General features: G+C 34.6%; 1 protein-coding gene across 1 annotated transcript; it reads right to left on the bottom strand.

Moving 5' to 3' along the window:
• Positions 1-732: 732 nt before the first annotated feature.
• Positions 733-24,459, bottom strand: LOC100543199 (cadherin-7). The gene is made up of 9 exons (XM_019613923.2): positions 24,231-24,459; positions 20,911-21,202; positions 15,230-15,349; positions 14,445-14,609; positions 13,467-13,651; positions 12,032-12,285; positions 8,666-8,802; positions 4,598-4,709; positions 733-850 (listed from the first exon to the last, which is right to left on the bottom strand). The coding sequence occupies exons 1-8, from the start codon at positions 24,426-24,428 to the stop codon at positions 4,666-4,668; spliced, it is 1,395 nt and encodes a 464-aa protein (XP_019469468.1). The 5' UTR covers positions 24,429-24,459; the 3' UTR covers positions 733-850; positions 4,598-4,665.
• Positions 24,460-24,733: the final 274 nt, after the last annotated feature.

Below are 24,733 nucleotides of genomic sequence, written 5' to 3'. Positions count from 1 at the left end.
TCCACATGTCAAACTAAAGCCATCTGAGACTCACAAACTGATATTGACGGAAAAAAAAAAAGGGAGGGAGTAATAAAACCAAAAGTAATTTAGAATACCATTTTATCCATACATTGAAATAGAAGATACTATTCATCCTTCATTCAAACTTTATAATGTTAAATGTAACTATATTTTTTACTTTTTAATTAAAAATGCTTTTTTAGAGAAATCAATAGTGGGCTAAAATACAGATGTTATTTATTAAAAAACAACTGTGGAGTAACAAAAAGATAAACAATCTGAGCTTCTTTATATTGCAGACAAGTGCAGAAATAGATTACAAATACAAATTTTATAGGTTTCCATGTTTTATTAATTGATTCTGAGTTATTTAATTTCAAGCATTAACATAGCAAGACTGTTGATTCAAGAAATCTATATTGGTTTACTTTTATATTTTTTGTCACATGATTTTTTGTCAAAAATTAAGTTTGTTTTCTATTTATTGTGAAACTTTTTAGAATTATCATTATTATTTTGTTTCAATTAAGGGGGGAAAATACATATCAGACTTCTGAAATTGGTATTTCACACTATATACATATCAACAGAACTGATTTTGAAGTTAGACAAAATGCATCCTATGTTTGCAATACTGCAGCAGTCAATATTAGAGGAAACATTAATATCTCCAATTAAATTTTCATAGTGATGAGAAAAATGTCTGCTAACTCATTCACACTTACCTGACCTGGTACTGCATTTTCACAAACAAATGTTTCATAATTTTTAGGAAATTCTGGTGCATGGTCATTTACATCAAGAACTTGGATATATACATTTGCTTCTGAAATTTTTTCAGGATTTCCTAATGATTAAAAAAGGCAGAAATTCAGTGTTATGTATTAACTACTATATATTTTAAGGTAATGTAGACATTAGAAAACTTTATTACATTTGATGGAGAAGAAAGTAGTCACTGAGACCTACAGACACATTATATACTAAATTGTTTTTATTTATTTTGTTCAAATTTAACCTGTAAAATGATTTAGCATGTTCTTTTGAAGTTAGAACAAAAAAATTAATCTTAATTGCTAAAATAGAAGGTGCTTTTTTCTTTTTGTTTTAATAGAGTTCTATCTATAAAAAGGTGGTTGTTTTTTTGTTTTGTTTTGTTTTGTTTTGTTTTTTTAATTATCCAATACATCATGTTAAAATACAATAATATATGTTGAAATATGTAAGGATATTCCTCATAAAAGTTTGGATTTTTCACTCTTCCATTTACTGAGTTAGAAATGGAATTAAATGTAAAAATAAAATCTGATTTGGAGAAATTAGATGAGGTTTAGTTCATGCAGAACAGCTTACTGTACTAGTAAAGGATATTGTAATGACTGCTCACAAGCTTTTAAGAAAATGATTTACATTTTCTTGCTACCATTACTTACATGATGCTCTTTTACCATACTACGCTCCTGTCATGGTATTTCAAGATTTTTACCTTCTTAGTGAAAACCACATCAAAATTTAGATACTTGCAAAATACTTCTGCCACTGTCAACCATATGTTACTTGCAGTGGACACTGATACTTAATCCTTGCAAAGCCAGAAAGTTGTCTAGTCCCCAGCATATATTTGTAACGAAGTCAGAGTTTACCTAGTCACTGGTAGACTTAATAGACTGAGATTACAATTTTGTTCTGAGTATTATTTGCACAACAGATTTAATTCTCAGGCATTTGGTACTTGTGAAAACTGTACTGCCTCTGTTACATGGGTTCCTTTGCTACTGCAGCTTTAGATAAAAAACTATATCAGTATATCTTCTTCCCTTATGAAAAAGAAATTAAAATTTGTCTATATAAGGCCCTTCTATTCCTGTACTTACTGCATTTATACAAAGTTATTGTTACATTGCTGTAACTATCTTAGATGAGGAAAAACCAAACTTAGCTATAGTAGTATAACACTATAAAATTGTGTGTGTGTTAGGTCTAAGCAAACTTTATGCAATACAAATGTTCATAAGTGTCACCTAATCCTGGTTTCAGCTGGGCTAGAGTCAATTTTATTTAGCTGGTATGGTGCTGTATCTTGGATTTAGGAAGAAAGTAATGTTGATAACACACTAATGTTTTAGTTGTTGCAGAACGGTGCATACGCTAAGTCAGGGATTTTCCTGCTTCTCATACTGCATTGCCAGTGATAAAGCCGGAGGAGCTGAGAAGGGATGGAACCATTACAGAAGACTCAAACTAACCAAAGGGGTATTCTGCACCATATGACATCATGCTCATCTTTTGCACTGGTGTATGGGAACTGCTGAATCATGGCCTGAATCTCCAATTGACCACCTGAAGTGGGCAATGAGTCAGTCCTGGAAGCACTACTGGAAGGGGTGGAGCCTGGCTACCACTGGAAGGATTTCTTTTGGAGATCACTTCTTTTGGAGTCTTCTCAATGAGCCCAGAGCAAGGGTAAGCTTTTCATCCATTCTTCTTTAGTGTGATAATCTGTTTAGTCTAATTTTCCTATTTATTTCTTAATTATAACATCTGTATATTCATTGATTACACAATTGGTTGTATTCAACCTTTACAAAGGACAGCTGAAGAGTCAAATACGGTGTGCCACTCTTTATGTCGATGACCAGCTGGAGTGCATGGAGATCAGTATGGGGAGGGATAAGGACCTGACAGTGTTTATGAGTTGTGATTAAATGGAGAGAAGGGACAGGTGACATTGTAGTGGAGGTCTGGTACAGGCTACCTGATCAGGAAGGATAAATGGATGAGGTGGATGAGGCCCTGTACAGATGGATAGGACTGGTCTCACATTCACAAGCCCTGGTGATCACAGGAAAATTTAACCACACCTATACCTGCTGGAGAAACAACAAAGAAGAGCATATGCAATTGAGAAGGTTTCTACAGTGCACTGATGGTAGCTTCCTTTTCCAAGTGGCTGAGGAACCAGTGAGGAGAGATGGTGTACTGGACCTTATTCTCACCAAAGAAGAAGGGCTTGCTAGTAATGTGAAAGTAAAAGGCAGCCTTGATTTCAGCGACCACAAAATGGTCAAGATCCTTAAGGCAGTGAGGAGAGTGCAAGTTCACAGCTGGAATTTGGGAGAACAGGCACTGGCCTTTTCAAAGATCTGCTTGGTAGAGTACTTCAGGACAAAGCCCTAGATGGAAAAAAAGCTCAAGAAAGCTGGTTAATATTCAAAGATCACTTTCTCCATGCTCAGGAGAGATGCATCCTAATAAAGAGGAAGTCAGGTGAAAATGCCAGTAGACCTGCATGAAAGAACAAAGACATCCTGGTCAAATTTAAACAAAAAAAGGAACTTTCATAGGGTAGAAGAAAGGACAAGTTACCTGGAATGAATACAGAGATGTTTTCTGAGTAGCTAGTAATCAAATTAGGAAAGCCAAAACCTGGACAGAAATGAATCTTTCCAGGGAAAATGCAACAATAAAGATTTCTACAAATACCTCAGTAACAAAAGAGAGACTACGGGAAAATGTGAGTGCTCTCTTAAGGAAAGAGAAGATCTGGTTATGCAGGACAATGAAAAGATTGAGGTACTTAACGTTCTATTTGACTCAGTCTTTACCAGCAAGACTTCTTCAGGAATCCCAGATCTTAGCAGCCTGGCTGAATGGCTGGAGCTAGGAAGACATGTCACTGGTGGAAGATTAAGTTGAGGAATACTTGAACAAATTGGATGTTGTGATTGGAAGTCTGTGATCCCTGGTGGGATGCACCCAGGAGTGCTGAGGGAACCGGCAGCTGTGATCGCAAGGCTACACTTGTACAAGCTGGATGAGCAGACAGTGATGTGGGTCAAAAACTGGCTGAACAACCAGATGCAGATGGCTGTGGTCAGTGGCACAAAGTCTAGTTGGAGGCCTGGAACAAACAGAGGTCCTGTCCTGGTTAACATCTTCATCAGTTATCTCAATGACATGATAGAGTGCATTCTTAGCATGTTTTGCACGTGACATGAAACAGGAGGAAATTACTTACCAGAGAGCCATGCAGCCATATGGAGGGAACCTGACAGGCTGTAGAGTTGTGACCGACAAAAAAAACTGCATGAAGTTCAACAAGAAGAAGTGCAGAGTTCTGTACCTGGAGAATAACAATCCCAGGCACCAGTATACACTGGGTGCTACTCAACTCTAAAGCAGCTCTGCAGAAAAAGACCTGGGGGCACTGATGAACACCAAGTCGAGCATGAGTCACAAAGAGTCTGTGACTAATCCAGCTCCTTTCAGTTTTGGAAATGGTGGCAAAGCCCGTTCCTGAGAAATGATAGCTAACCTTGACTAACTCCCCCCAGTTTTATTGTTTAGCATGATATCATATAGTATAAAATAATATTTTGGTCAGTTTGGGTCAACTGTCATGGTTCTGTTCACTCTCAGCTCCTGGTGGGCCCTCAGACTTTTCAATGGCAGGAAGTATGAGAAGATGTATTATCAACATTATTTTCAATCTAGATCCAAGACAGCACCATGCCAGCTACTGTGAAGAAAATCGACTCTTTCTGCTGAGATCAGGACACATCTGAAATTAACAGAAAAAAAGATCTGCACATACCGAATACTCTTGGAAGACTTTCATCTATCAGAAGATTCAATCCTCACTTAGATGGTACTAATCATCACTTAGCTCTTAGAAAGTTCTGCTTTCTCCCCAGTGTAACGCATTACTGCAGGAGGCAAGAATTTTCATGGCGACGGCATCATTTACATTAACTTAACTGTATTGTAGGTTAAGGGCCATATGGAAGACATTTTCCAGTGAATAAAATCATCTTTAAAAATTCCACAAACCCTAGATATCTATTAGCCTAAATACCTGACAATATCACAAACTGTTCTGTCTAAAACACAGGTGTGTTACTTGCAAGAATATTCAATGAATATTCTTTCTGAAACTTATGAGTCTTTTGCCAAAGGAAATGGCAGCAAAAGCAACTTAACACAGAGAAAAAGAGCTAGATGCTCAGCAGTTTCACATTGCTGTTTCTCCTGTGAAATCGTTAGATAATATAAGAGCAATGAAACAATGCTTGGCTTAGTTTTTAAATAAATATAAAAAGTAATGCACATCCCTTTTAGTAATGATACACTGTAGGACTGAATCTGTTTTACGTAGGTCAAGATTTCATGTATAAGGCAGAGATGTGTCTTGACTGGTACCTAAAGGAAAGTTCTGTGATTCTTACTGGGAGTTGGGGAATACCTTAGTTGGCTTCATGCATACAGAGAGTAGCATGGAAAGAGCCCAAATACTTAGCCCAATACCTACCTTGCTCCCAAGCTCATGTATTCCACAGTGGATGCCTACTGTCAAATACACGAACAAGCACAGCACCATGCAGAATGTAGTTGTCATTCCCATCTGTTTTCTTTCACCAATTGTCCTATACATCTTTTTCACATCATCACTATTTTTGGATTGTCTTTTTCTGTTTTGGACTTTTATTTTAACCTCAATGTATGGTAAAAAAACAAAGATCATTCCCCACATTGCCATTGGAAAATAACACTGTGGTAGAAGTCTGGTTTTCATGGGAAGTGGGGAAAACACTAGAAGTTAAAGGTAATGTAATATTTGTGCTTCCTAATAGATCATTAGCTTTTTTACACTGAAAACTCATTAATAGTTCCTGCTCCATCCCTGGAGATACTCAAGGACAGGTTGGATGGGGCCCTGGGCAGTCTGATCTGGCGAATGGCAGCTCTGTCCACAGCAGGAGGTTGATACTATATGGTCTTTCAGGCCCCTCCCAACCTAAACCATTCTGTGATTTAAATCCTTCTGAAATCTTAGGAGTTCAATACCAGACAATACTGATTTTTCTTTTATTCTTTATACAGAAAAATAGTTGTCAGAATCTCAATACTGTTGTTAATTTTACATTCATCTAAAGATCTTTGTGACAATCTCCAAGAGAGATCACAACTAGAAAATAAAATTAGATGAGAACGGAATACCAGATGCAATAAGTGGGATCAGTGTCAAGAATGAATTTGATGGTCTAATTACTAAGAATCAGAATAATTTACCAACTAATTTTGGAGCTATGTGGGGAGGGGAAAAACAAAGCAGTAATAGTCCAGAGGTACAAAATAGAACTCAATACTTGCAGGGTATTAAAAAATTTGGAATTAGCATCAGCCAGTAAAAGGAAACTTGGATTAAAAAATAATAATAATGCTAAATCAGGTTTATTTTGTTCCTGCTTTATAATATACAAAAATACACAAAATATTAAAAAAGAAAAATAATAAAAAAGAAAAAAGAAAAACAAAATAAAAAAGAAACAAATCTAAAATATAAGAAGTCTATCAACATAATTATATGTGGTCAAAGTGGAGTGAAAATTAGTTATGTGTTCCAAGACTGAAACCTTCAAAGAGCTGCACATTCTGCGGTCACGCAGTAGTTTTGAAACACACGGTAAATGAATATTTGCAGAACTCTATAGACAAATGATTTGTCTCTTTAGGGTGAGTGTAGATAAATCTAGTAAACTTTAGCACACGCATATAGATAAATGAAGATCAAAGTAAGCTCAAGGCAATTGCTATCACTGAGAACTTTTGTCATTCACCTCTAAACTTTTGTCGTTCACCCTTATTTTGACTGAGAAGTTGTGACAGATATTACTCTTTCAAATAATAATAATTAAAAGTTCATTAATTATCATATGACTTATTAAATCATTGTCAAGTAAATCTGATTGCTTAAGGATTTTTTGCTGTCATGCATGGCTGGAATGCTTCTATTTATGCTTTGCCCTTTTACTCAATGTAAGCTGAGTAAAAACCAAGAACACCTGATCAAATTTTACTTGATTTTTCTTGATCTGGAACCATATTTTAGCATAAAGTAGAACAAGACTTTACACATTGCAGATTCCCACTGCTTAAGTTCAAGGTCCAGTGAATAAGGTCTGCTTCTGCATACCTTTAAAATAATTTATCCCAACAGGATGAGAATAGGATGATGAAGACACAAATCTTGCAATAGAAGACAGATCTCTAATCTCTGATCCTTGTTATCACAAAAGAGGCAGAAGGTTTGAGTCCTATACAAATGCCAGGATATCAGTAGGATTCCAGAGATGCCATTTCCATAATAAACTTATGAGATGTATCTCAACTGCAATTAATAAGTAGTGTGGATGATGTCTAATGCCATTTTGATTTGGCTTCAGTGGAGGTACAATGTCATCCACAAAATGTCTCATGCACACAGCATATTTTATGACTATATTCAAGGAATAAAATGCTACTAGTTCGTAATATAAATCATTTCAGGTATGACCATACCAAGGTGACCTAACTTCAATGCTTTTGAATATAGTTTTATAGACAGTGATCTTATCATCATTAAAGAAATAAAGAATAAGTATATGAAAATAATGAGGGTTCAGTTTCTTTACAATAACTTTCGTTGCTATGAAAGATCCACTTTCTCCTGCTGCTGAAGAGACATTCGTTTCTAACATTGGATTCTTTCCTTTTCTATTGTTTAGCTAAACAGAAAAATCCAGACTAAAGTCATCCTGCTGTGTTTCTATAGTGCTATTCAAGACATGATAAAAATAATATGCCAGAGATCAGTTTTATCATCACCTGCTAGCTGCCCAGCTACATGAAAAGTAAGATATATTTATGTTTTAAAAGTCCCAGAGAAGCTGAAAAGGAAGATAATACCATAAATTCCCAAATACAAAATAAAGACTCCAGTGAAAAGTGCTACCAGCTCTGCTGCATTGAACTTCTAGCAGTACTATTCTGACATAGATACAGCGGATGCTTCCTTCTGGGAAATGTGCAACCAATGAATATATGTTTAAAGTAGATTTACCAATAAATATTTTTTTTTTTACTGAGATTCAAGAATAAACAAACATGCTAAAAGTATTTAGAAAATCTGTCTAATCTATTGATTAGCCTCTAGTTTTGTATGTTTCTTCTCCTTAAGGGTGATTGTGGCAAGTTATTAAATACTATCCCAATAATCCTGTTAAATCACTTTGTAAGTCAATAGTTGTTAATTTTCTGGGGCATTGTCTCAGAGTTAGGGCAAGCAGATAACCAGAAGTGCAAACATAGGCAATTTGCATTTGACTTTCAAACAAACCAACATATAAAGGATGTTTCAGAGATTAAATTGGCACTTGAAGTCTGTCTGATTTAAGCCTTACATTCAGAATTCATTTGAGCCACAGGTTTCTGACTGGTGTTAAATTAGACCCTGGCTAACTTTGTAGTAGTCAAAAATCTGGTGTGAAATTAAGCAGGGTCTAATTTAACATAAGTACTTTCACTACAGGAGCAATTCATATGCTTCAATCTAACTTGAAAGTATTACAGTTTCAATCCTATTACAATTTCTTTATATACATATATATATGCGTGTGTGTATAATAAGGTCATCTTTTATGAAAGAGCAGAGGATCTTAGAGCTCAAATATATTCTGCTTCTATTTAACTAATCATTTTAATAATGCTCCTTCATGTAGCAAGCAATAGTAATATAAAGACAAGGAAGCATATGTTCTTCATTTAAAAGAAGGCATATTCAGAGGATAATTACAGTTTGCATACTCGTGTACAAAACACAGTGTTCCTTAAAATTCTTACTCACTAGTTTCTGTGGCTGTAACAGTTATGTTGTGCCAAGAAGTTTTCTCTCGGTCCAGAGGTTCAGTTGTAATGATTGTTCCATTGTGTTCATTGATGCTGAACAATCTCTTTAAACGCATGCCTTGGACAATAGAATACCTGCATTAAAATAAATAATAATAATAATAATAGTAATAAAAAAGGAGAGATTCCCTAATACTGAAAATCCCTATCAGAAACAGGGACATAAAAATGCTGTCAGATGAGAAAACAGAATCGTGCATATATACATATAAATGTGTGCAGCAAGAACTCAGAAATAATGAAAAATGTACACTTATAAACATTTAAAATTCACTGCTGTCAAGATCAAAGCTCTTCTTTTTATAAAACTAAGTATATCTCAGATCTATATTAATATGAACTGAATCTGAATTGTATTATTCATTCTTCAGGCTCACAGCAGGTGAATGACTTTGCTGAAAAGAAACAGCAAAAGTGCCACTTGTGAAATGAATAACGCTAACAGTTAAGTGGATGTATAATGGTAAATCTATTTTATCATTGTTGACATGCTCTGATGCTGAGGCAATGGGCATTATAAAGAAAGACAACTATCTATAACGAGGTGCAACCTGGGCAGGGTACAAAATCTTAAAGTAGAAGATGAATGCAAATCAGTCCACTGCTCCTGAGTTGTCTCTTAAAATGCTCTGCAGGCTACTTCCATATGCAGACATGCACGTGCACACATACATACATACCATTCAAACTGTTAAAGTCTGTTCACAAGCCAGAGATGGACTAAAAAAGATACCAAAAGCATTGATTCAGATGGAGAGAATATTTGTAGATATTATTCATGACATTAAAAAAGGACTGTGTGTCACAACTCCTAGTAGCCAATTTCAGAGAAGAAAAATCTGACTGAAGGATTGAAAGTTCTTATGATTCCAGTTTGGAATTCACAAGACTAATTTTTCCTTCTTTTTTGCACTTTTAATTTTGCTTGATAAAATCTTTTTTTATCATAGAATCATATACTTATTTGAATTGGAAGGGATCCTTAAAGATCTAGACCAACTCCTCAGCAATGAACAGGAACACTAACAGCTCGATCAGGATGTTTAGAGCCCATCCAGCCTAACATTGAAGATCTCCAGGAACGGTGCTTCTACCACTTCACTGGGCAACACGTGCCAGTGCTTCACCATCCTTACTGTAAAAGTATCTTCCTTATATTCAATCTAAATCTCCCCTTCTATCTCTTATTGGCACTTAAGACTCTAGCTCAGATTATGTGTCAGCATTTTGATGAGTCTCTAACATTTTATTAATAGTTATTTCTTAGCGTGTTTGGAAAATCACTAAGAGAATAAATTAAGAAATCTCATAACAAAGCCAATGAGTGTATTTTTCATTTGAGCTGTCGCAGAGTTAACTAGATAAATCTATGCTTGTGACAGGGGGGCAGCAGGCCCCTGAGCCCTCCGGCCCCACAAAATGGGAAGGGAAAAGGAAAAGGGATAGGGAGATGGGAGATGGACTCAAAGAAGGAAGAAAAAAACAGCGGCAACGATCTATGGAGGAAAACTTATTTTACTAACTGTGATATTGGAATGCAAGATAACACAATATAATACAATCTAATTGAAATTGAGACTAATAAATCAAATAAGATAGGAGAGAGAGAGTTCTTGAGACCGAGTCAAACCTGAAAAGCTTGGAAAGGCTAGGAAAGCACCCTCCAGCACTCACTGCAAGGCAGTAAGAGACTGCCCCACCCAGAAGGGCCAGATCCCATGACTTCTGTAATGTATAGGGATAGGTGCCTGGAATTGGAGCATCAACACTTTAACTCCCAGTTACACTGGGAGCATTACAGCACTACATGATGTTATGATGAGGAATACTGAAAACCAAAAAACATAAAACCATGGCAGAGACAAAGGTTTACCTTTTGGAAAATTCTGTTTTAGCAGCTCATAGTTCAATATTAATTTACACGTATATATATGTGTATATATGTATGTATGTATGTATGTATATGTATATATATGTTTATATAATATAATTTATAAGCGTATTCCTCATCCTCTGCATCCAAAGCTTGCTGGAGGTTTTCTGATACAGTTTCTCTTGGATTTTTTTTTTTTGTTTTGTTGTTGTTATTAATCTGATTAATCATTGATAATTGTTAGAAAATCAATGTTGGATGGATTTTAGTTATTTTTTTACAATTGATGTACTACTTTTATTACTGCATTTTTTGTTGCATACCTTTGCTTTCTTTATTTATTTAAAAACTAGTGTCCTGATACAACATAGCCAGTTTCCTATATTTTAAGTACCTGTCATCACTTATAATAACAATGATTTCAAAATCAGATTCATGCCTATATGTTAGGTGCTGTATTTTAAAGTAATTCAGCAGTGCAATGTATGTTTTGCTATACTGGTGCTACTCAGACACATCCGCTTCATAGTGAGTTTCATCAAACTATTTCAGATTCAAAAGTTGCACTCTGTTTACACATTACTGTAGATTCTGCAATATCATCTAAGTGAACCATGCCTGATTTCTTTGAAGAGAAGTACTTTTTTATTATTCTAATTTAATGTAAATTGTTTAAGAAGTAGCAGTAAATTTATATGAAAACATAGCAAATGTCTTTGCATCAACAATTCTTCCGAATATATATGTGTTTGATTTTTCCATTCAGAACCTAATAAGCTAATCTACATGCCATAAATTATTTTGTAGGTCATTCATTTGTCCCTTAATGCTAACTTCTTTAAACCGCTGAGTACAGTAATGTCAAATAACTCAATAAGCAATTTTTAATTATAAACCCAATTTTAAAGATTAATTACCTGTTTTCTCCCTTAAGAAATGGCATAATTTGTAAAATTAAAAGCCTGGAGGATTCTTTTTATATAATATCTCTTTGTGAATATAGTAGCAGATGTAGGGAATTGGTAAATTTTGTTCATGTTGAGATGAGAAGATGCCAGTGGAGCTGTTCTGTGTCTTTCTCCCAGCAATGAAACCATCTCTACATATCTCCAGAATTTTGGAAAATAGATTGGAACATCTCCATGCACTTACAGGTTTGGTTGAGGTACCCTGGCTCTTCTGTAATCCACATCCTCTTCCAGGCCAGTATTTAATCTATTGCCCTATCTCAAAATGCTCTTAAAATGTATGAAGCTATTTTATTTTTATTTTGGGTAGGGGTCAAGATTTAACCTAGAATAACGCTGGTTATCACAATGAAAACATGATGAACTGTAAACATGAGCCAAAATAAGGAACACAAATAGCCTTCGTGGCCTTTGGAAATACTATGATTATATTTGAGACATGTTTAGATTTTGAATTAGGTACCTGACTGGGCTGTCATCATTATCCAGATCTCTTGCAGATACAATTCCTACCAATGAGCCACTTACAGCTCCTTCAGCAATCTCCATCACATAGCTCTCCAAAGTGAAAACTGGAGGTTCATCAGCATCTACCACACTGATTTGTACAATAGTTATGTCTTCAAATGGTCCTTCTTTCAGGAAACGATCATCAATGTACCTGTTTACAGCTTTTACTCTAACACTGTGTTTCCTCTTGCTCTCATAATCCACTCTCTGTAAAGAAAGAAAATGAGATGAAAGATATTTCTTTTTTTCACATATGAGTTAAAACACAGATCCACAAGCAGTGTGAAAAGAAGTACAGAATAATGCTTCTCCTTCTTTTTGGGAGTGTTTTAAAAGTAGATAATTCTAAGATTTTTTTAAAATTAAATAATCTTTATTAATTTTATTAATATTTGTTTTATTTTATTTTAATAATTAATAATTATTTTATTTAATTTGTATTAATTTTATTACAATTAAACTGCACAATGCTGTTGTTTGGTTCATATGTAGGCTAGTTTTAACATTACCATTGAACAACACTGTAAATAGGTCTTTCAATAGATAAGAAAAACACCTTCTATAACATATAGTTATATAATTATTTTTACTGTCAGTATATTCTGAAATCTGAACAAAATAAAAGGCAAACAAGTGAAAGCAAAACTCTCCCAAAACTCTCTTCTGGAAAAAAAATTCCAGAATTTTAATGAACTTAGAGTAGGAAAAACAAAACAAAACAAACAAACAAAAACACACACACACACACAAAACCCAGCAGTAACAACAAAAAATGTTAAAACATTCAGTTCTTCAGGCTCCTGAATTTCACTAGTGACTTTATTTCAGATGAAGTGTCAGGTGGCCTGGAACGTTTCCTCTGCAAAATAAATCACATTGTATTAAAGCCTGTGAAGTATCTTACTTCAAAAATAACTATCATAGTAATGTATTTAGTGCATTTTTAAAGCTATGCAATTGCAAACAAAATCCACTTTCTACATTCTTTCTATAGATTCTTTCTTTGCTAAAGTTTAAGAGGAATTGCTGGAAGATACTGTGTTTATTTTAAGGTTTTACAGATGATGCAAAGAAGAGATTGAATATATCGTTGCAATGAGGTACACTGTGTTGCAATGCAAGGAATAATATTAAGATATTTTGGCTGCCAGTATTTTATTTAGTGGTTACATGAAAAGAAAACAGAAGGAAAAAGATTTTTTTTTTTATCCCTCTAATATTCCAGTCAAACCACATTGCCTGAAGAAAGATAATAAAAAAATAAAATAAATAAAATAAAAAAAAATTGGTGGAATACAAAAGAATAGGTGTTTTATTAAATATATTTTTTGTTTGAGGAAGATCTTCCCCATATTTAGGTATTTTTTAGATTGCTACTGAAATCTCACCTTTTTTAGTAAGATAATTCCTTCCTGAGTCTCCCTGTCAGTAATGATGCCAAAAACATCTGAACTATCTCCTTCAATAAAATAGTTCATGGCTGCATTCTCCCCTGTGTCGCTGTCTTCTGCCAGGAGTCTGCCTACAGTAGTGCCCACAGGAGCTTCCTCGGAGACATTCAAATAGTAGAGTCCTAAGGAAACAAATACTGATACAGGTCAGTGATCCATCACGGTTAATAGCTACTGAGGCTATCATGGCCTGGGGCTCTTAGAAAACTGGGGAAAGCCCTCAGCTTTTACTAGAGCAATGTACCTAATCCAGTGATGGATGGACCCCAGGGGCAAGGTGAGACAGCCTTTCCTCCTACAAGTCTCTCTCTCTGAGTTCCATTTTAGTTGTAAATAAAAGGCTTAGGAGAATCAGCTATACAAGGTGAAAAAACAGTGGAGGGTAGCATTTCCCAGCTACATTTTATTAGTTTCTCCCACTAGCCCATTTAAATGATTGCAAGAAACTACCTGGACAGACAGTCACATCATTTGTCAAAAAGGTTACAGTATCTGCTAGGAATAAATAAATAAATAAATAAATAAATAAATAAATAAATAAATAAATAAATAAATATGAAGCAAGTAGAGAAAGAAGGTTCTTGAAAATTGTACTTAGAATCCTATTGCTGAGATATTAAGCATAGGTAGGGAAATAATATGGAAAACAGATTAGTAAGTAAGTAATTCATCTCCAAAGCCTCATAAAAAAATACAGCAAAGCCTAAAGTCTTTTGATAGTGGTGGGTTTTCTGTTTCTTTGTCTTTGGTGTTTGATTATTTTTTGTCCAGTTGTTTTTAGTTTGTTTGCTTTCTAAGTCTTTAATGCTGAAATCAAAGCATAGACTTATGCAGAAAACATTTATAATTGAACTTAATAGGGCTATGGTAGATCTAAATTTTCCCATGCCTTCAACTACTGTAGTCTATACTCACTCTGCTGAAATTTGGGTGGATTGTCATTGACGTCAGAGAGGTTGATGGTAACAGTGGCCGTTGCTGAAAATGCTCCTGCTTGTCCAACCATATCTTTGGCTTGGATGACAACCAAATACTGATCTTTTGTTTCTCTGTCCATTTGGGAAGCCATTCTGATGACTCCTGAAAATGAAAAGTACATTTTTAGGACCCTGACATATAATACTCAAGTTTTTCCCAATAACTGTCCATATAATATAGGTTTAAAATCCATCTTTGGACACAGTCCAATTCTATATGGCCCATTCTAGGCTATGCTTACGGCAACATCTACAGAGTGTTAAAGATTAATTCTGTATGCTTAGAATCTAGAGAACAGAACACACCATAGATCTTATATATCATATGTAATCATCTTCTTTCCCAGAAATCATGATTTTGAAGGGAATACCTGTGATTCCTCCAATACAGAGGTAGAAACAGTCATATAGTGAATCTTGGATCTGTTAACCCAGAGGTTTTCCTGGGTCCACCTGTTGGATGAGGTATTCAGAATCCAGCTCTTTTCTTTAGCAAGGCAATTTCCTAACTAAATTGTTGATTCTCTAAAGAGATATAAATATTGTCATCTTCCTTTGGGAAATGAAATATTCATTTTTTTTAAAGTGTAGGAATTATGAAAAGATGTAAAAACAAGGTGATATCGGTTGACATTTTTGCTGAAATGAGGAAAGAAATACTGGCTTTCATCCATTTTATGTTAGTTTATGATTTTTTGAGGTGACAAGATCATTCTCTATTACCTGTCTTTGGCTCCACAGAGAAATAAGGCTGACCCTGAATGAGACTGTAAAGAAGCCGGGCATTATTCCCATAAGAAGGATCATCACCATCTGTAGCTGTTACCTGTGTAACAGAAGTACCTCAAATAAAAAATAAAAATAATAATAAAAAAGAATATAGATTATTGTCCATGTAAAAAACACTGCAGAATCAATCTGCAAAGACTTCATCTTTGACAGAAAGCTGGCTATCTCCTATACACAAGAATGAGAATGGGGTCATTAGTAATGACTACCTTTCAAAAGCAAACATTCACTGTACTGTCAGTTAAGGTAACCTTTACTTTTATCTCTTTTTTTCGTCACATAACTTCTGCACAAGAACACAGATATTCAGTTATAATCATCAAACCATAGAATGGCTTGAGCTGGAAGGGACCTCAAGGATCCCTAAATTCCAACCCCAGTGCCACAGCCACAAGTGCCAGCTGCTGGATGAAGTATGAGATCAGATTGCCCAGGGTCCTGTCCAAACTAGCCTTAGACACCTTCTGGGATGGGGTACTCACAACATTTCTGGGCAACCTGTTCCAGCACCTCACCACTCTCTCAGTAAAAAGCTTCTTATGAGGAAAACAGGAAATCAAGCTTCTTTCCAAAAAATTTCTAGCAGTCATTCACGTACTTGAGTCTGTTTATAGCTGCAGTATAGTTGTACAGTTATGCTAGAGGAGAAAAGAAGAAATGATGGATTGCAAGGCAATAGATCTGAAGCACGTTTTTACGGCAAACTCATGCTTAAAATTTTTTTACCAGTAAAACATATATATTCAATTCTGAACTTACTATTATAGAATTGAATAAGATTTTCACATAGAACGGTTTGCTGAACATGGCAAATGAAATGTTTTTATTATTTTCAGAAGTATTCATACTTTCCATTTACTCTTAATTTAGTCAGCAGCATTTCAAGTGACTCTATAATGCATGCTATCTTCCCTCAGAGTGGAGATACACTGAGATGTTATTCATATCCTAAGAAGTTCTTCATTACCACCAACTTTTGGAGTAATATATCCTTCAAAATAGCTATAACACCAAACTTCTAACATGCATGTATTAGTTGTGTGTCATATATATGCATATCACTCCCTCTTGCTTTGCAGAAACATTAAAATGTCAGACTGTTATTTAATTGAGAAACATACATACCTCAGAAATAGCAGTATTTTTTAACAAAACCAATAGATAAAATAAATAGAAGCACTCAGCTACATAGCTGTTACATGGAAAACTGTTCTAATACTGGAAATTCAACCTCTAAGGCATGTTAGCATGACTATAATGAAGTTGTTTTGAAAGACATGGACTGACAAGCACTGTGGATAATACAATAAGTACAGCCTGTTGTACAGCCTATAAATGCAGTTTTTCTGCTAAAGAAACCTAAGAACAAATGATTAAGTTCAGCAATCTATTTATTTACAGCAACATGTTTAACAAATTTTCTAATTTGTTAGAAAGATGGGACAAAATAAACAAGACTGAAAAGTTTATAATTACAGCTGTTTGTATCTCAGTCATTTAAAGATAAATTTACTTCCTATTGTTAGTATTCAAAGAAATGTTGAAACTAAAATGGTTTTTGCTGCTTCTGTGAGCCCCAGACTACTTTTTTGCTTGCCTATTAACTCTTTGATAGTATCACAGAAGGCAGAAGAATGGTATTTCCTCAGGAGGGCTCAGCGAGCAGGAACACAATGGAAAGGTGAAGCAGGGAAGGGCTGTCTGGTAAAGAGGGAGCTGATTTGGAGGGAAGGAAGAAGATTGGTCTCCTGTATTAGGAGGAAGATGATTGTAAAACTGGGGTTAAAAGAGTCCACACAATTAGGGGCTCTGATTTCTCATATTGTTTGTGGACAAATACCTCGTAATCAGTACATAAGGATTTAAATATTGACTATGAAGTGAGCATAAGGAAAATGTTTTGCCAAGTTTGAATTTTATTTTATTTTTTTCTAGTTTTTAATCTTTCACTACCATGAAGCCTATATTGCTTAATGAAATTAACTCACGTCAAACAAAGCCATTTGCTGAATGGAGCTATGTTTTTACATAGACATTTGTGTATGGGTGACAGAAATTAAAGAATTAATATTATCTCCAAATAACCATGGATGGGAGAAAAACAATTAATGAGAATAAATAATATATTGGGAAAAAAATCAGTTATCATTTTTTTATCTAAAAAATAAAAAGTCAACTCTTGCCATTGAAGATATGAAATTATGTAAATGAGAATCTAATTATGATAAATATTATGAAAATTGATTATGAAAACAATGCCATAGACATTAACTAAATATACTTGAAAGTTTTCAAATATGCATTTTCTGAATAGTTGGGTATAACACTGGTATAAAGTTTAGCCCAAAATACATACTGTTATGTACACATAAGTGTCTTGAGCTACGTAGTAAACATATTTACACATCTTGCACTTTTCATCAGGTTCTACCTGATGCAAGCAACATTTTTCCGATTGCTGTATAAGATTTTTCTTTCTATTCCTGCATCCTTCATTTTACTCCTTTTGTGTAAAACATAATTTTGCCACTAATGCATTGCAGCCTATTAGATAAACTGGAGGGTACTCATGGAACGGTTTGGAATGAAAAGGACCTTTAAGATCATCCAGTTCCAACCTCCTGCTATATGCTGGGACACAATAGTTACTCATTTTTTTCTAACTAGAGCTTGAAATTTACAAAAACACTATGTACTCATAAAAGACTGCATCTGACTCAACCATTCCATCAGACATACTGCATTTGTTCAAGTTTAACAGCTATATGGGAGGCATTTAATGTAAAACTGTGCCAAATGCCTGAGGAAAACTGCAGATCTATACTCTCAGAAGGGAGTCCATTTGCTAACACATTGTTCATTTACAGTGAAACCTGCATACAAAATCCTAATAAAATTTAGTGCTGAAGATAAAAGAGAGGTAAGAAAGAAGTAAAATGTATTCTAATTTGTTGTCACTTGAATACATGTACTGATATTTTTACCTGAATTTAGGTAAAATTATCCATGTCTATTTTCTGTTTTTCTATAATTCTCTGTGGCAAGTAATACTCAGTCAGCTGTGAATTATTTTCTCATTGCTTTCTTACTTCCAGACAAAATGCTCAGTAACTATGGACTGTTTTTCAAGTATTGTCTATGTTTTCTTTAAGTAAATAAGTAGGAGATTACAGGTCAAGTACCACAGAGCTGAACAGCTGCTGGAGACCTCCACAACAGTGCAAAATTGAGGCTCAACAGAATTATGCAATTTAAACTCTTTCCAGTCTATGTGCTTACTATACAAAAGAAGATAACATTTTGCTAGAAGAAAAGCAGTGACATAACAAGCCACTGTGTTACTGATGATGCAAATTTGGTTGGTTATTGTTTCCACCTGTTTAGAGGTTAGAAATTTTCTTCTAAAGATTAATACCTTAGTATACTCACCAAAAGAGTTTCATTTCAGAAGTACAGCAACTGCCCTTGGAAAAGCAGGGAAACTGAGCTCAGAGAGGATTTCATGACATGCCTCAACATTTCCACATATTGGATCCAACCACTGTTAAGGTGCATACATTGCTCTACCTATACTCTCTGCTCTTGTGAGACACCATCTAGAGTACTGCATCCAGTTCTGGAGCCCCCAGTACAAGAAGGACAAGGAACTGTTGGATCAGATCCAGAGGAGGACCACAAAGATAATCAGAGGGCTGGAGCACCTTCCCTGTGGACAGGCTAAGAGACAGGCTTCTCAGCCTGAAGAGAAGGCTCCAAGTAGACATGATAGCAGCCTTCCAGTATCTGAAGGGGGCCTACAGGAAAGCTGCACTTCTCAGCTTGGTGTCATCAGCAAACTGCTGAGGGTACAATTTTATTGTGAGCACATAAAAAACTGCAAAGAATTCTGACAAAATGTCCATCTTCTTTCCTCTGATCTTGAGGCAACAAGGCCACAAGTGCCCTCTGAACCACTAACAAATTATGTTAGAAAATTATTTTAGTAAGAGCTCAAATGCAGATATCTTGAGAAAAAAACAAACAAACAAACAAACAAACAAACAAACAAAACTATTCTGCCTGAATGGAAGAAAGTAGCAGTGAAGAAACAATGTAACAAGTAAAGCAGGGTTACCAGGAAATAAGTTGATTAAACAGACGTCTTTTGCAGCTATTGCTGGTAGTATCGGTGAACTACTGCTTTGCAGCAGGAATTAGGACATTAACCTCTCTTTTAATTAAACTCCAAAAGTGAGTATATCTGACTTGAAAAGCTATCCAGGGTGACAGAAGATGATTAAGTTTACAGCTCTTTGTGAAATATTCACTAAAACTATCGTAAAAGTTGGATAATGCTGAATGAAACACGTTTTGTTACCCAAAGTTAATGTGCTCATTAATTCATACAATTTTAAGTAATACAATATTAGAATTTCTTTTCAGTTTTATTTTATTTTATTTGTAATAGAAATAACAGAGAGATACATGTAGGATTTTAAAAGATTATTTCAGTAAGTTTGAAGAAGACAGCTATTGAGACAGCTATATAATAACAATCTACTTGTTTATGTCAGCTGCTTTCACACGAGTTTCCAGATACATACTCCAGATCTTTTTGACATGTAGATGTGTGGAAGAACTGATCCAGAGTTTAAGTCATTGCTTTTGACATTAAAATTTCAATTAGTTTGCCCATGAACTTGAAATACTACTAAATGTATTATCCATTATCTAATCCAAACAAAGGGAAGCTTACCAATTGGGATAGAGGCTTGGCTATGGAAATAGGTAGGCATCACACATGATACGAGGATAGTCATCACATCAGCCCACTTCATTCCTGTTCTCAACTCATTACTTACAGGAAGAAAACTATCCCTATATTTGGGGGAAAATCATGTTTGCTTTGATGTAAATTTGACTCTTCTCCAGTTACAATGCAGTATGATTTATATTACGCAGAGTATAATAAAGATCTGCTGTTTAATTGACAAGCAAAATCAGAAGAGACTGAAGAAGGCTGCTGAGTACATTTCAGTTCATCTGAGCTTATATTTATGTGCTTAAAGAGTCAAGCAAGGTCAGAGGCCATTAAAGTTTAAGTGTATGCTATTTTTCCATCACATTTGTAGAAGCCTGAAGAGCTGACAGGTTGTAACAATAGTCATACAATGAACAATTGTATAGACACTAGAGTGCTATCTTGATTAAAAAAGTAGTGAAATCTGTCTGACTAAAATCTTCCCTCAGTACCAACTGACTACAGTACTCTACCTATTCTGAAGTGTAATGCTTTTTGTTTTGTTTTGTTTTGTTTTAAATAAGTATCTGTTTCAAGGCTGGGTCATTATGGAAAATGCAGCTTTCTATATTCAACACAAGTATGAATCCAAAATCTGTAAAACAACTCTGAAACATGCAGGTACCTACATATTTAAAGGCAACTATGTTAACTGGATTTATTCACAAAATTCAGTTTAAACATATATCTTTTTAAATTTGCAATGTTGTAAAATATCATGGCTTCCTTCTCATTGAAAAGTTGTCTATGCAATATTCTATTAAGAAGTTAAATGAATATAGTATTGAAATAATAGTAATCAGGAAATAAAATTTTAGTTTATAGCACGTCATACCTTCAGGTGACATCTCTGGAACAGTAGCCACATAAGGTCCATCTAAGAATTGTGGTTCATGATCATTGATATCTCGAACTTTGATGATAAATTCTGAATCTGGTTCAATAGGAAGACGAGTTTTCCTATTGATTACTTGTGCTCTAAGAATGTAGAAGGATTTCTTTTCTCTATCCAATTTTTGTCTCACATAAATTTTGCCATGTTCATTGATGAAAAAAATGCTGTTAGCTCCTTCTCCAGTCAAAATATATTGTAGGCTGCCATCCTCCTTGTCTAAATCTGATTTCAGCTGTAAGTGAAATGCAGAAAAAATATTATTATTATTTAATTCCCACATTCAGGTGGAAATAAAATTTGGAATATCAGTTTTTCTTTTTTATATTCTTGTTCTACAGTGAGCCCCCTCACTTTCTTGGAAACTAATATTTGAAAGAGAGCATTGTCACATTTTTAGCCAGTTGCATCTCTGTTTTAAAATATTGATAAAGCTAATGTATAAACATATGGTAAACCTGAAATAGGGTGCTTCAGCCACTTTGGAGAGAAATAAATTAATGTTATATATATATAATATATGCCTTAGCTCATTGCTTTATCAGCTTCTGCTGAGAACAATGCAAAGCTCCTTAAAAAATTATCTAAATTCTTTGTTATTACAAATGTTAAGTGTGTCTTATGATTATTACAGAAATATACATATATATATAATTTTTATACTCAGCAATACTAAGTGCAATTATCAAGGAGAATGGTGTTCCAATTTTATTGCGATATTAAAGAGATGAAAAGCCATTCTGAGCTATAGTCTGTATTATTTATTCTGAAATAAATTGACAGACCATTTTCCATTTCCTTCCAGGATGATCTGCATCCTCTCTTATCTTGATAAAATGAACTTTATGGTGATGATTTCTTTGATAAAACTGAGCCCCGAGACTAGCGTGGTCCAGCTGCATTTTTTTACATCAATAAAATTGTTCTATTAATGTTAATGATATGCAACAGCACTTTTGTGATGGCAGGGACTGAAACACTTAGTGCGCCAGTCACCTGCAGTTGATATTTTTCCCAACATCATTTTCCACCATGTCATTATTTCCCTGTTTCATTCTCTTTTTTTTTTTTTTTAAGTTATTTTGGGTTTTGAACTAGACTCTAGGATGCTATCTTGATTAAAAAAGTAGTGAAATCTGTCTGACTAAAATCTTCCCTCAGTACCAACTGGCTACAGTACTCTACCTATTCTGAAGTGTGATGCTTTTTGTTTTGTTTTTAAATAAGTATCTGTTTCAAGGCTGGGTCATTATGGAAAATGCAGCTTTCTATATTCAACACAAGTATGAATCCAAAATCTGTAAAACAACTCTGAAACATGCAGACATCAAAATATCTAAGAGCAAGGATAAGTACTGAATAATTCAATGTAATATATGTATATAAATATATTCAACTTGCTTCTCCTACAAAGTAGCGTGTTTTAAAAGTAAATTACATGTCCAGCTGTTCATTTAAATAACATTCCTGTTTTGCTTCATTCTTACTTTCTTATTGAACCTACAGCTCAGTGTAGACTACATGTTAGAAAAGAAATAACTGTGGCACACATCTCTATCAGATCTACTGAAAATATTTTGTGATAACTGCTGATTTTGTAGAAGTTTCTTTGGAAGCTGTATTTTGAATTGTATATTTGTTCAATTTTATGCGTTAAGTTGACAGCTCATCTAACATGTGTCCAGGACACTGCTCTGAGATATGAGGCACACAGTCCTGAGTTCCTATATTGAGTCTTGTCTAAGTATTCAAGCCCTAAATTTTCAGTTAATTTCCCTCAAAAAAATGAAATATCATTTTTAGGATTATGATGTTTAAATTCTTTAACATACAAACATCTCAAACTCTAAAGTTTTCAATTTACGAAGTTTGTTCAAAACGTGGGGCAGGTTCACATTTATGTGGTGAACCCAGGAAGCAGAATTTCTCTATGAGTAATCTGGTCCCACTTGTTCAATTTGAACATTGAGCTCTGAATGGCTGCATAAGGAGTTATAATATAGAATAACAACTGACAGACACTGTCCACTATCATTTTGTTCACGGAGTTTCTTCTGGTCTTTATTTACTAAAAAGACATATGTTCATAGATTTTCACTTTATTTACAGAAAATAGAGTTTATTGTACTCAACAGTAAACCACAACTAAATGTCTGATCTACAGAGCGGTTAAACTGCAGTAAATTAACAATAGTTCTCAGTTAAAATTCCCCGTAGTTTACCTGTGTAAAATAAAAACACAATATTATTAAAGTTGTCCAGAGCTGAAAATGTATTATATTTATGAAACTTCTTTCATGGGAGACTGTTTCCCAGCTATGGGAAAAGTAATAATGTTTAAAAAATGAGTATTTCTATACATATTCTTCTAGAAGTAAGATATTGCACTTCTGTAGCAGTTACTTTGGAGGGGCTGAGAGAAAGTAATTAATGAATTTTGAGCACTTCACCCTTTGGGCCCAATTAAATTTTAGTGCTAGTTAATTAGCAGTTAAACTTATTTTGCTTCATTCATCTAGAAAGTACCTTAAAGAAATAAAACTAGATCTCAAGATTACAAATACTTCTAGCTTACAAAAATAAATAATAATAATAAATAATAATATGAAAGTGAGCAAAAAGGGAAAATAAGGAGTAGATAAAGTCTCATTAATACAATTATCTTAAAGAACAATCTTAAAGGAGGGTGAAAAGAAATTGCTCATTGTACTAAAGCTACGTTAACCTAATGAACCATGCAGATTCCTGGAGTTTCTCAGTGGTAAAAGGATTTAGTATTAATCTGGTTCATTAAAAATTAATGAGGGATGAATCAGCCGCTACTTAGTGTAAGAGAAGAACATGCTAAATACTGTTTGTAAACTATACTGCAATCAGTATAGCTGCTTTGATGCAGTGCCAAAAATAGCACAAGCAAATTGCCAGATGTTGACAAATGATTCCTTAACTTTCATTCAGAAGATAGAAAGGACATTTTCATTTTGGTATCTCCACCTACTCTGCGCAATTTTAGTTTCAGTAACTGAGTGAACATTGTGTTTCCTTGATTGTGGAGATGATAGAAGGCACTTGTCTACTACCATGACCTCTAGTGCCAGTAGTTCTTTGATCCCAAATCAGATCACAGTAATGTTGAGGTGTTGTGCTGCCCAATAACAGCTACCTTAGGTTGTCTTCCTATTTTTCTTGATATTTCCTGGTCAGGTGGTAATCAACATGTTAGATATAATCTTGTGTCATCCTGTCATCATGACTTGTCATACCTGTCCAACATACATAGGCATCGTTGAGGTCTCTTCCTCAGTTACAAAAAGTGGCTCCCATACCCAGCCACGCTTCACTCTTTGAATTGTTGTATAAGACTGATCTGTGTTTTGAGCACTGAAGTTCTGTGTGGTTGGAGAACAAAGTCGAAGTTGAACCAGTGCCAGCACAAGGGAGGGGAAAGTGGAGCAATTCATGCTGAAATCTCTTTTCAAAAAATTCTTATCTGTGGAAAAGGAGAAAAAAAGAAAAATCTTTGACAAAGCATCAATTCTATCTTTCCACTTTTTCTTATATATTCTGTGCTAATGTAAGAGCTGATTTGCAATCTTAAAAACCTCCTCCCCTCCCAAAAAGGAAAGAGCTGAAACAAAGTCTGCTTCTGATTAAATTGGAGATTCCTTAAGATGCCCTGGCATGAACATCAAGTGTTCAACTTCCCTTTATGAATATCCTACACAGGGACGTTTTAAGCAAAAAAAATATCCTCCAATTAATTCAT

Source organism: Meleagris gallopavo, chromosome 3 (genome assembly GCF_000146605.3).
Source record: "Meleagris gallopavo isolate NT-WF06-2002-E0010 breed Aviagen turkey brand Nicholas breeding stock chromosome 3, Turkey_5.1, whole genome shotgun sequence".
Taxonomy (NCBI): domain Eukaryota; kingdom Metazoa; phylum Chordata; class Aves; order Galliformes; family Phasianidae; genus Meleagris; species Meleagris gallopavo.
The sequence above is the reverse complement of the archived record's forward strand: the minus strand, read 5'-3'. Positions and strand labels throughout refer to the sequence as shown.

Excerpts from the sequence above, each read along its gene's own strand:
- LOC100543199 (XM_019613923.2), bottom strand. The coding sequence starts at position 24,428 with ATGAATTGCTCCACTTTCCCCTCCCTTGTGCTGGCACTGGTTCAACTT. Across the intron at positions 12,286-13,466 it reads GAATTATCTTACTAAAAAAG|AGAGTGGATTATGAGAGCAA; the intron begins GTGAGATTTCAG and ends CTTTCTTTACAG. Across the intron at positions 8,803-12,031 it reads AATGATGACAGCCCAGTCAG|GTATTCTATTGTCCAAGGCA; the intron begins GTACCTAATTCA and ends ATTTTAATGCAG.